We start from the raw sequence: 13,011 nt of genomic DNA on the forward strand, positions 1-13,011 counted from the left end.
TCCTCCTGTTATTGTATAGGGGCCAATTAATAACTCCCTTTTAATTTGCATATCTTTTGGCAGCAGAAGGTTGTTATTACGCCTCTGTTTTTGCTGAATGCTTATTGACTGTTGATTTGCTTCGTGTGTGTGTGTGTGTGTGTGTGTGTGTGTGTGTGTGTGTGTGTGACCTTCAGAAACCAGGTGAGTGGGGAGATCTGAAAGGTTCTTGGGGATTACCGTAGCTCAGAAGAGCTGCAGCAAGCTGCTGCTTCTACTTTTGCAGACATTGAAGTGGCCACAGAAAACGAGCTGAAACATCTTATTATGTCCCCTAGTTGCAAAGCAGCATCTGGTGAAAAGTAGTCAAACATCCATCCAAGTTGTTCTCAAGCAACACTCATCCAAATGTCCGAATACCCCATTTCAGATATAAATGGAAATAAGACTTCCAAGTCATTCCTGAACAGCTCCTGGTGATCAGCATCCAAGATTTAATTTAGGAGTACAACTTTTCAGCCTATAGGATAAGCAGAAGAGAAACGGAGGAATCACATACCTGCTGGAAGTTATAAAACTGGGAAAGAGCAGAGGTAACAGCTTCACCTGAACAAGTGGTTGTGATAATTCAGACTTTAATATATTTATATTTCCAATGTTCAAGCAAACTTACATCCCTAATCTACTCTGGAAACTCAGGTAGAATTAATAAAAATGTCATTGGACACATATAGCAATTTAGGCTGTTCTCTACAACAATGAACCCTATCTGTAAGCTGTCCCCAACAATGCTTCTGAAATACATTCATGAGTTCTCCAACAAAATGCAAGTTCTGTTTAGGGTGGGACACTTGCCAAATCTCTTCTATAGGTCTTTGAGTATTAGAGTCTCTGCAGGGCTGTCATAATTAAGGTGGCATTCTTGGCAAATCTTGGGAATGTTATATGGAAGGTAAGGAAACAGCATCCTTAGTTTGCCGAGTGGGACAGGGTGCTACATTTCAAGACTGACACCGTAACTTGTACCCAGACAGAATTCAGTGCAGACATCTGGCACATGTGTGAACATGAAACAAGGGAAGCATGAGGGTTAAGTAGTATTTCTGTCACCTCTCTGATACAGAAGAGCACCTTTGCATCCTGAACCATGAAAATTTTAAAGCAGGGAAGGGAAGAATGTATGGAAGTCACAATAACACTGGCTCAAATCCAGGAACTTTTTATTTCTCTGGAAACAACTCACCAGCCTGAGCAAAAATTGCAGGTGGCAATTGTACATTCTTTTGATTTTTTTAAAAAGGAAAGAAAGTGTTTGGTTTCATAAATTTCTCTCATAAGAAACAATTTCAATTATTGTACACCAAGCTTTTTACAAAGCATCCACGTTAAGATGGTTTCACTGGCTTCTACCATGCTGTCATCCTCTTCTGCCATGCAACAATGCTACATCTGCTTAACACATTTTAAAACATTAGTATTACAAAGATACAAAGGGCCCTCAGCCGACTGGTATTTTTAAGACATGGAGATTGTGACACATTTCCTCTTTCGTCATTTTCCTAAGGAAGTTACAAAAAAAAGTAAAATAATTTAGTTCACGTGGACAAGATGTGGGATTGCAGTCCAGCCTTGAATCGTTTGGTTCGTACCTCCATTCGTGTAACAGTGCCATTGGCCTCAAGGATAGGCTTCTGTGGTTCTTGTATTTCATAAGATCATAACAGTTATATGGTACCTCAAGGGTCATGGACTCCAGCCTCCTTCTTCAGCAGGAGTCACTAGACTTGGACCCTCCCTGATAGATGCTCCTCCAATCACCTCTTAAGGACCTCCAAAAAGGAGAACAAAGTCAGATTGTTCCACTCCAAGTTATTAGTTCCATTTAGATCAGCGCATCTGCAGCAACTAAGAATTAGTTTTGGCCGAGCCCCAAGGGTTCAGAAATGCCATTTTCAGTCTGGGCCAATTTCACATGGATTCAGCCCTTTGTCCGTGGCCTCTTTGTACATCCTTTGGAAGTCTTTGAAGCGAGGGGCACAGCCTAACCTGGCCTCCCCAAAGTGCATGTGGCCCATGAAGAGGAAGTCTCCTTCTCCTGGTTTCACCCCACATTGCAGCAGGGTCTTGATCTGTCCTCGCCACCTCCCACTCTCCTCTGCGGGCTTGAAGATCTTGGTCTTCTGCCTGTAGATTCTGTTCACACTCACGTCAATGATGGAATCTTGCTGTTCCTCCTCATTGATTACATTTTGGATGGTTCCTCTGACAACTGGGGAGAAATATTTACACACATAATGAGGTTGAGGGTTTATACATGCAAATATATTCACCTAACATTCCGCTTAATATCAGTTGGGTCCTGTATAAGGATTATAATTGGGGCAACTGATCCCTTGAAGACAATGGACAGTGGCACCACCAGAAAGTGAGGTACAATTCAAGCGATGTTGCCCTCAAAACACATTTCCTTTAGAGCAGAGCTCCCCAAACGTGGGTCTCCAGCTGCTTTTGGACTACAATTCCCATTATCCCTGACCACTAGCTAGGGATGATGGGAGTTGTAGTCCAAAAACAGCTGGAGACCCAAGTATGGGCAACCCTGCTTTAGAGTATTTCTCAGCCGCAGTGTATATTCCTGCACTGAAATCATAACATCTGCAAGAGTAGCTTTTTAAATGCTAAATTTACAACAGGCAGCCTGATTTGTCTTTTTTGAAGATGTTACTTACAACCAAGTGTTATATCATACTCAAAATTCCTCCTACAGAAAGTACCACCAAATAGAGTTTGCATGGTTAAGGTTATTCAATAGACACACAGAGAGAAGGACATTTCAGTTGCATTCTATTAATGGCCCAGGAACATTTACATTGAATTCTCTGGCACACTGCCAGGGAGAAACACTTGCAGCAAGATGCCACCTGTCTGGGCAGCATTTTCCACCATGGCTAACCTAGATCAATCCCACTGCAATTCCTGGATGCTGCACCCTCACGCCCCCAGTCAGAATATTGCCCATTCTGTTCACTGTATTTATATCTGCAGCACATGTCCAAGATCTAACATGCCCAGCTGTTTCATTACAACATTTCCTTTAAATTCCAAGCGTGGGAAAATTGCTTTAATGCTCTCTAACGATCATTAGGTGGAAAACAGCTACCTCACAAGTCATGTCGGGCAAAGCCACTTATCTTTTTCAGTGGCGGCATCAGGGTAGGGCAAAGGTCTAGGGTCCCATTCAGCAGGATGAAGAAAAGCCCCCTCCCCAACACATCAGACATACCACCATTTGAAATAAGCAAGGTAGAACACATGGTGGTGCTGTGATCTAAACCACTGAGCCTAGGGCTTGCCAATTGGAAGGTCGGCGGTTCGAATCCCCACGACGGGGTGAGCTCCCGTTGTTCAGTCCCAGCTTCTGCCAACCCAGCAGTTCGAAAGCACGTCAAAGTGCAAGTAGATAAATAGGTACCACTCTGGCGGGAAGGTAAACGGCATTTCCGTGTGCTGCTCTGGTTTGCCAGAAGCAGCTTAGTCATGCTGGCCACATGACCCGGACAAACTGTCTGCGGACAAACGCCGGCTCCCTCGGCCAGTGAAGCGAGATGAGCACCGCAACCCCAGAGTCATTTGCGACTGGACTTAACTGTTAGGGGTCCTTCACCTTTACTTTACTTTGAAACACATTAGTCTCTGAGACATCAGACACTAAGGGGGGCATAAGATCATTGTGTGCAGACCATTGGGGGAGGTTGGACAGAAAGAGGATACCTTGTAGTGGTTGAACTCAGGGTGTTGGAAATTTTCAAACCCCAAATAGTAACTATCAGACTCTCTCAGGCAAAATATATTTAGAGCAAAATAAAGCAATCAAGCTTACATATTCTGGCATGCTCTTCTAACAAAACTGATCAGAGCCATGTACGCCACAGCATTTAATATCCACGAATGAGTCTATATGGCACAGTTTCAGTGGATACACACATGAAAGAGATCTGTATTCTCAGTGGTTCACAGCTCACAGACAGTTCTCTGAATTGGAACTGTTGAACTTTCAGTTTTTCAAATCTAGTTTCACCGCCCATCGTGGACTTCCAGCGTACTGAAAGGTGAAAGGGAACTGGTCCCAAGATTATAAAACACTCCAGTTGTATGGGCCAAATTAAACTGCAATAGTGACATGGCTAGGCACAACACTACCCATAAAGGTAAAGGGACCCCTGACCATTAGGTCCAGTCGCAGACAACTTTGGGTTGCAGCACTCATCACGCTTTACTGGCCAAGGGAGCCGGCGTACAGCTTCCAGGTCATGTGGCCAGCATGACTAAGCCACTTCTGGTGAACCAGAGCAGCGCATGGCCATTTACCTTCCCACCGGAGTGCTACCTATTTATCTACTTGCACTTTGATGTGCTTTTGAACTGCTAGGTTGGCAGGAGCAGGTACCGAGCAATGGGAGCTGACCCAGTCACAGGGATTCGAACCGCCAACCTTCTGATCGGCAAGTCCTAACACTCCAGTCATATGGGCAATAGTGACCTGGCTAGGTGCAACGCTCCCTGACCACCACAGCATTATCCTATTCCATCCTGACACAGACTGCCCCATCTCATATTCTGCTATTCTTAAAGCACATTGTGGGCTGGCCTCAATAGGGACAAAAAGGCCTATGGTGTAGAAAAGGGCCCTACTCCATCCACATCATAAAGGGATAATATGTAAAACTCATCCATTCTTTTCTACCTCCCCCCCCCAAAAAAAAATCACAACCCACATTTTTATGAAAACAGGCATTTGAGTATTTGGGCTTTTGTTAAGCTTCCATTTAGGAACATCAAGAGGGCAATTCCTAATGCTTTCCCCTAAAAACCTTTGAACTTCTACCTCTATTATTGCCGCCTGTCCCTCTTTGTCCAGCACAGAAAAGAGCTAGCCAAATACAATGACTTTAATTGAAGCTCTTCGGCGCTAAAACCCATAAAAGCCCTTTCCTCCCTTTTCCCCTTTGTGCTCCTGGACACACTTTGTTTACCAAGGAATGGGAAGAAAAGGACTCCCTTGTTTGTTGCAATCAGGAGCTTTCAGTTTGCTCACTGTTTGCTGAGCTCTCTGCAAGCCAAATCCGGCAGGTTGTCACAGTGAGGGAGTGTGGAAAGAGGGGTTTGAGAGAGTGATGGTGAAGGAAAGAGCAATGGAGAAATCAAATAAACTTACCGAAGCCACTAGTGCAGACAGCCAAGAGGACTTCCGTGTCACTGCAAGGTCGGCAGGGAGCTGAGAAAAACAGAAAGGGCATTTCAGTATCTCAAGAACATGAATGCCACAAAACCCGAAGGATTTTAACTAAACACACACACACATACCTTTAACCTCAAAGGTCATGCTTGATGCACCACTGAAAGCAGCAGGCAAGGAGCTCCACATCTTTAGCTTGGCAGAAATAATGCCCTATCAAGCAGGGGAAGGACCTTTGGCCATATCCACACGATACATTTCAAGAACTTTTGCTCCACTTCAAGAACGCCCTTAACAAACTACAGGTCCCAGGATTATGTCAGGAAAACCACATCTGTTTAAGTGATACGAGTGCTTGGCATGTGTGGTGTGGATGTGGCCGTTTTTCAGCCTGAAGCCCACCTTCCCTTCTTGAGGGGTGTGTATGGATGGATGCTGCACATATAAAAGGTGGGTGGGGCCAGTGGCAAAATGGGCGGAGCAACACATCCACCTACACACAAGAGGCTAGTTTCTACTCACACTCCTCCTTCAGGCAAGTTAAACACTTCAATGACATTTTCCAGCCAGGCAAAAACACTTAAGGAAGGTATGAAGCAGGAGTGGTGAGAGGCAAGGCCGGAGGAGAGAAGGTGGTATGGGGAGAGATCAGAGGGCCAGATAGACACAGTTGAGGCCCCTGGGTCTGAGGATACACCACCCACCCACCCGGCTTTAAGGACTAGATTCACAGCAGGTTCTTCCCTGCTTCTGAGTTAATTTGGCTATCTGGTTGCAAACATAATCTTATTTTTTCTTATCACTAACCTTTCTAGGGGTTTATTTCATCTCTCATACACAACTGTCATCTAAGTGGAAAGTAATGTGGGTGGTGGGTGATCCAGGAAGCAGGTGCTACAGCGGCGAAGGTGGTTATCTTTAATAATTGCCACAGTGTAAAACCAATCAAGTGCCATGCCTACAGTCTTGTTTGTTTTGTTTTGAACGCCTGCCACCTTTTTGGCACACCTTTGCGAATTTAAACCAAAGTCACTCCCATACCTAACTGCATGGAGTGCAAAGAGAAGAGTTACGGATGGAAAAGTTCGATCATGACAAGCTGGCAATTCAAGATGCTGTAGATCTTGTCTATGGCTTAAAACTATGGAAATGCAGGATCTGGGAAGGCCCTCCAGGTTTGTTGGATGGGGTCATTTTCTACTTGTTTTCTCTCCGGCCACAAAGTACAGAACTGCTTTATAATAATCATGGCAGCTGTGTGCCAGAGGACGGTTATGGGAGCCTCAGCAAATCACATTCATAAATGTCAGGTTTGCCTGGCCCTTTTTCTGCACAAATCATGGTCATGGGGACCAGATCACAAGTAAGAAAGTCACAAAAATTCCTAGATGTGCAACACCATCCCTTAGGTACTTGGTGACCTTTGTGATCAAACACACACACCGGGAAATAATTTGGAAATTAGAATAGTGCCATGTAAAAAGTCACATAAACAAATCTTCTGTAGTAGGTCTGCTCCAAAACCTCATTGGTCTAAGAAAATGCCGATTCAAGTATGTTCCAGGAAACAAAGGTCCTTGTGTCATACGTGGCTGAGGACAAAATAAAAAAATTCCTTCCAGCAGCACCTTAAAGACCAACTAAGTTTTTTATTTTGGTATGAGCTTTTGTGTGCATGCACACTTCTTCAGATACACTGAAACAGAAGTCCCCAGACGCTTATATGTAGAGAAAGGGTGGGGAGGGGTATCACTCAGAAGGGTGGTGGCAATGGGTGATTGACTGACTGGTAGCTGTTGACGACTGTAAACGACTGCAAATGGTCTTGCATGAAAAAGCAAGGGGTGAGATGGCTGAAGATCGCTTTATCATGTATGAGATAAGAATCCAACGTCTCTGTTCAAACTAGGTCCCTCCATGGTTTTAAGCTTGGTGATCAGTTGCAATTCAGCAACTTCCCTTTCCAGTCTATTTCTGAAATTCTTTTGTAGTAAGACAGCTACTGAGGACAGGAAGATCAAGTGGAGACTCAAGGGCAGATCTGTTACAGCTCCCAAGAATCGTGTAGGTTGGAAACAGTAGAGAGACCCTACTGCAGGGGTAGGCAAGCCCAGGGGCCGGGTGCGGCCCATTCGCCTTCTCAATCTGGCCTGCAGACGGTCCAGGAATCAGTGTGTTTTTACATGAGTAGAATGTGTCCTTTGATTTAAAATGCATCTCTGGGTCATTTGTGGGGCATAGGAATTCATTCATTATTTTTTCCCCTCAAAATATAGTCTGGCCCACCACACGTTCTGAGGGACGGTGGACCGGCCCACGGCTGAAAAGGGTTGCTGACCCCTGCAGTAGAGAGACCCTATTGCTAATCTAATCAAGGCAAGAATGTAGCTGCTCTTTGTACGGGGCCAGCTACTTCTGCCAGGGGAAGGTGGGTGCTGTTAGGAGTGCAGATGTTTCTATAATACCCTATTCAGTTATGGAATTCCTTTTCTCTCAGAGGTCTGCCCTATCTAGCAACATGCTAATTAAATCTACCCGCTAGAGGCCCAGAGATTGGGAAGGGGGTTGGGTGAAGAACACGACCTTCTTTGTCATCCCAACAAGGCACTTGCAACCATCATAAACATGAAAACCCTCCTCTTCCAACTGTAGTAAGGACCCAACATTAAGCTCATTGGTGGATTAAGACAGAACTGAAGCACTGGAAGATTACAGAACCTTTGCCCTCCTCCTCTACCACCCGCTATTTAATGACTATATTTTTCCATTTGAGCAAAAGTCAAACAAGTAGCCTGGAATCCCATCCTTAAACTCCTATTTTATTTTATGTTTATATCCCACTTTTTTCTCCATGGAGCTCAAGGTGGTGTGCATGGTTCTCATCAATTAATCCCCACAACAACTCTGTGAGGTAGGTTCGGTTGAGAGGCAGTGACTGGCCCAAGATTACCCAGTGAGCTTCATGGCTGAGTGGGGATTTGAACCCTGGTCTCCCAGGTCCTAGTCTGATTCTCTAACCACTACACCACACTGGCTCGTTAGGACTGGGAAAAGAGTCCAACTTATTTCAATGGAATTAAGAAGATGTGAATCAGTTGCCCCTCACTCTGCCCCCTTCTTACAGTCACATGAAAGGTGTTAATGTGCAAACTGCCAGCTCCTAGAATCCAGCAAGTGAAGTTGTAGAAGCAGCCACTGCTTCTGTGAGTTGCTGTATCCTGCGAGTTGCTAGCTAGCACGCTAGTATTCTGTTATTACAGTATAGAGAAAATCACTCACAACAACTGAGAAATTCAGGAGGAGCGGCTAACCTGTGACCAGCCATATGTTGTTGGAGTACAACTCCCATCAGCATGGCCAATGGTCAGGGGTGAGGGAAGATGTAATCCAGCAACATCTCGAGAGCTACAGGTTAGCCACCCTGGACTTAAGAAGCAGAATATAACACATTCCAGTAAATGTGCTTAGGATCATAATCCTACAGTCTGGACAGATACTGTTCCCCATGGAGAATTCTCCACTAGGTAAGTAGCCAGCTTATGTGGAAAGGATACCTTGGGTTGTTTCTTGTTTTATCTGAATGCAAACTCTTGTTTGATTCTGGCATCCACTCCTAACCTGAGGGGACTGGATCTCTGGATAACCAAGTAAAGGTTCAGCCCAGTTTGCTTATTACTTTCAAGGAACTCAAGAGAGCATCACTACATCAAGAGTTCACTCCCAGAGAACATCTGCCTAGACCAATACAAGTAAAATTTGACAGTTTTGGTCAGGAGGGTGGGCAGACTTCAGACCTGGTTTTCATAAGACCCCTGTGATCCACCAAGCAGAGCCAGGTTTGTGCAACAGACATACGGTTTTCGGCATGGGAACTATTGTTAAGCAATTGGGAGTCAGAAAACCCTTCCTGGTCTACTGAAAATCACCCAAAGATCCACCAAGAGATGCTGACCTACCTTGTGCTCACCCCGGCATAGCTAGCTAGTGCCTAGAATACTTCATTTCCTTGCCTCAACTTAGAAACCTAATATTGCAGAACAGTTCTGCTATAGAAATCCCCACAGAAGGTCCCAGAGAAGCACTGACCCAACCTGAAGGATTATGTCTCCAAATCCAACCAATTTTTCCAGCCAGATGATTTATATACAGCTCAGTACTTCACATAATAGGATTACACATACAAAGCACGACTTTTTCGAGAGGAAGATAAGCCTGAACGGAGAAATTGTTCCCTCTTTGATGCAAGAATGATTTCTCGATTAGTACAAGGAACTATTGCTAGGGAAAGCACATACAGTACTGAATACGACTTTGGGGTTTCTGTACACAGCTTGACAAAGGGGGCTTTAATTTAGATGCTACAAGGAAGTGCCTAGAAGAAGTCTGAGTGATTCGTGCCTTCCTTTATGCACTTGTCATGCAACCACCTGAAGCAACACGCACCTAGAAGTCATTATTGCAGTGGAGATGGAGGGGCAAATCTCTTCTGCGACATGCGAGTGCTTGAGTCTACTCAATGCCACAGTTAGGATCACTTGAAACAAACATGTAAGAGCAAGTTCCCCCAACCTTTACCTCTATATATAAAAATGTAAAAGGTCCGTGTTTGTGTTTTATGACTTTCTCCGCAACTGCTTGACCGATTGCCTTGAAATTTGGCACAACGTCACATGTGAATATCCGAGGGTTTGCATATCGTTTGCGTAGACAGATGTCACACCTACGGCAGGTAAAGCAGGTGAAACCCACTGTTTCCGAATACAAAACTCAGACAGCCGGGGATGCTGGGAGCACAGGAGAGGTTGCACAACACTCTAACAGCGGCTCTAGCGGTGGCTACACTGGTACTGCAGGTAGGAAATCTTCCCTCTCCACAACATCTCAGCTCGGCTTTGCAGACTAGGCCGAGTAGAGGTGGGGGCTCTCCTGGGTGGGGGGGAGGGGGCGGGAAAGGTCACGGCTCGGGACAGGGTGGGGCCAATCACAGGAATGAGCCATAGCAGCGCGTGGCCGGGCCAGCTAGTTACCTTATATAAAATCTTCTCAGCACACCAGGTGCTGTCTGCATTAAGGTGGGGGTTGGTAGGAGAAGAAGCTCATGTAGAATCTCTACGATATGCTATTCAAAGTCCAACAACATAGACCATCAAAAATGATGGGTCTTTGTGCTTCGCCTCATGAGGCGAAAGGATGCTAACGAGGAGCACATTTATGCACTTCTATATTGACTTCCTAGTTTGTGCGTTGCTATGGGAAGAAATCATTTACAGCTAAGATTTATGAATAGAGACCTTTTTATGAGCAAATCTCCTGCATGCTTAGAAAAGTAAAGCCTGCCCCCAACACCGCCACCATGTTGAGCAATATAAATATATTTTAAGAAAACAAAAAGTACATGCATCACCCTTACTAATGCATTTTCTGCTTTGGGCAGAGGCTTAGATATCCCCAATGCTCAGAATCCCAAGCAAGCAATAAAAACCACATATGCTCCCCAATAATCCAATCTGCAAGAGGAGAAAGAAAAGCAATTTCACTCCATTTCCAAAGCCGGATGCTAGCTCTGCTAAAGAGACCATGGCATAATGCTGGCATTGTGCATGCTTGCTATCAAATCAACTGGGAATTCCTTTGATGGAGTGCCGTGACCTGAAGTAACCTAAAGCAGCCCTTACCCACACTTGCAGCCCCTTGACCCCCACTGCCAATGCCAACTAGTGCATCTGAAAGCCCTCTGTTTACTTCTCTACAGGAAAAGTGGAGATATTTTTACATTTTGCCTTGTGAAACTGCAGTGTAGGCCCAGGTGCCTTTAGCCAAGTGACTTCTTGGTTTCTGCTGAAAGCGTGGCAATATTTACCCCATGGCCAAGCCTCTCTTGCCAGCAGTCATTCACCTCCAGCTTCTGCCTGGAGGTAGGTTTGCCATTAGAGCTCCTCAAATACCAACCAGGGTGAGAAGTGCAATGTATACTATTGTGCTTTTGTGTTCCTAATATTAGCACAAGGAAGAGTGGTGCCAGTAATTTGTGTGACAGTTCTTTTAAGACAGGTTCTTTCGTGATTACACAGCAAAGGATGCACCTAACCTAAAAAGAACAAAATGCACCAAACCCACTTTCTTCTCTATGCCCAGCGTTAAGACCCAGCACCTTCAGAAAGCTGCTGGAGCCCCACAGCTAACACCTGCCCTGGGACCACCACCTTTAACCATTTTGCTCCAAGGTACTGCCAAAGGGGTAGATACCAACAAAATGGAATGTAACTAAGGAAGCAGCAAAGGTTGTCAAGGGCCTTGAGACTGATCCACACCCTACATTTAAGCCACATTCAACACACATGGCACCCCCCTAAGAATCCTGGGAACTGCAGTTTGTTAAGGATGCTGGGGATTATATCTCTATGAGGTGGACACTACTGTTGCCAGGATTCTTTCGGGGAAATAATGTGCTTTAAATGTATGGTGTGGATCTGGCCCAAGCTCTAGGACAGGCATTCCCAAACTCGGCCCTCCAGATGTTTTGGGACTACAACTCCCATTGTCCCTAGATAACAGGACCCATGGTTAGGGATGATGGGAATTGTAGTCCCAAAACATCTGGAGGGCCGATGTTTGGGGGTGCCTACTCTAGGATGAAGGGCTGAAGGAGTCGGGCACATTTAGCCTGCAAAAGGGGCGATTAAGAGTCTGTCACATGCTGATTTTATTTTCCTGTGCTCCAAAGGGTGGAATCTGAACCAATAGGTTTGAATTACAGGGGGGGGGAATATTTAGATTGCAAACGGTTAAGGACAAACTTCTTGATGGCATGAAAAGTGGATCAGACTGCCAAACAGACACAATATAATTCAGCCCTTCTCAGATGTTTTAAACAGAGTCTGAATGAGATGCTGGAGTAGTGGGCTTTCTGCAATGATAGAGGGTTGGAGTAGATGGCATTTGATGCCCCTCCCAACTCTATAATTCTGTTATTCTCTCCAACAACAATCAGCTTCTGATATTAATGAAAAGCTATGAAAGCAACAGAAGAGAACTTTTGTTTTCTTCTGGGATTTGACAACAACAAGGTTTTTCAAAGGCACACTGAACTTCAGATTGTGTTTCTCTTGACCAGTCACCATCTTCATTCCACCCATAGACTTGCCTATGCCATAATTGCAGAACTGAGAACAACATCCAGCTGCTGAACAAAACAAACTAGCTTCTCTCACAATGTTTATAAGAAAAAGCTGTGCAAATTATAGGGAATGTCAGCGAGGAGTAGACACACTGGAAACTTATAATGAGGAATCGTAAGTGGTTCCAAAGTTCTATCGTTCACTTTCAGAAAGTTAAGGCAGAGATCCTGCACCTAGGTACATATGTACTAACCTCATTAAAAATCAAAGCAATGTACGCTTCCATTGCTGGATGCAAGATCATAAACTTACGCCCATTTAAATCAACACGTAGCGACTATTTCAATCCAAAACCGAGACAAGGGCAAACTGGTTGCTCAACTATTGGCAGCTGTTTGAGTACCGGTGGTCAAAGTTTGATTATATTCATTATGGAAGGAAATCTGTTCCAACACTAGTGGCTCTTCTGTAATTATATGTGGGTTCAGAGAGTCCAATTTTCTCCAAGGTTGACAACAATTATGATCAAATCTGACTGGAATGGAAATGTTAGATGGTGGGGAAAACTATGAACAGCTGGGAATTGTTTTAGGTAGGGTGCAATCAAGGGCCAAAAAGCCACAACTCCAAAACAAAACGAAGCTCTAGTATGCAAAAATAGGAGGGGGAAAGAGATGC

The 13,011-nt window shown here is 44.7% G+C and overlaps 1 protein-coding gene across 1 annotated transcript in view; it reads right to left on the bottom strand.

Annotated features, from left to right (window-relative positions):
* Positions 1 to 1,182: 1,182 nt before the first annotated feature.
* The window catches only part of METRNL (meteorin like, glial cell differentiation regulator), a 29,534-nt gene continuing 17,705 nt past the window's right edge, over positions 1,183 to 13,011 (bottom strand). The window contains exons 3-4 of the mRNA XM_035104659.2: positions 5,195 to 5,254; positions 1,183 to 2,248 (exon numbers count right to left, since the gene is read on the bottom strand). Coding sequence (XP_034960550.1) covers positions 1,932 to 2,248; positions 5,195 to 5,254 — 377 coding nt within the window. The 3' untranslated portion in view covers positions 1,183 to 1,931. The remainder of the gene's footprint in view (positions 2,249 to 5,194; positions 5,255 to 13,011) is intronic.

The sequence above is a fragment of the Zootoca vivipara genome, chromosome 2, assembly GCF_963506605.1.
Source record: "Zootoca vivipara chromosome 2, rZooViv1.1, whole genome shotgun sequence".
NCBI classification, from domain to species: domain Eukaryota; kingdom Metazoa; phylum Chordata; class Lepidosauria; order Squamata; family Lacertidae; genus Zootoca; species Zootoca vivipara.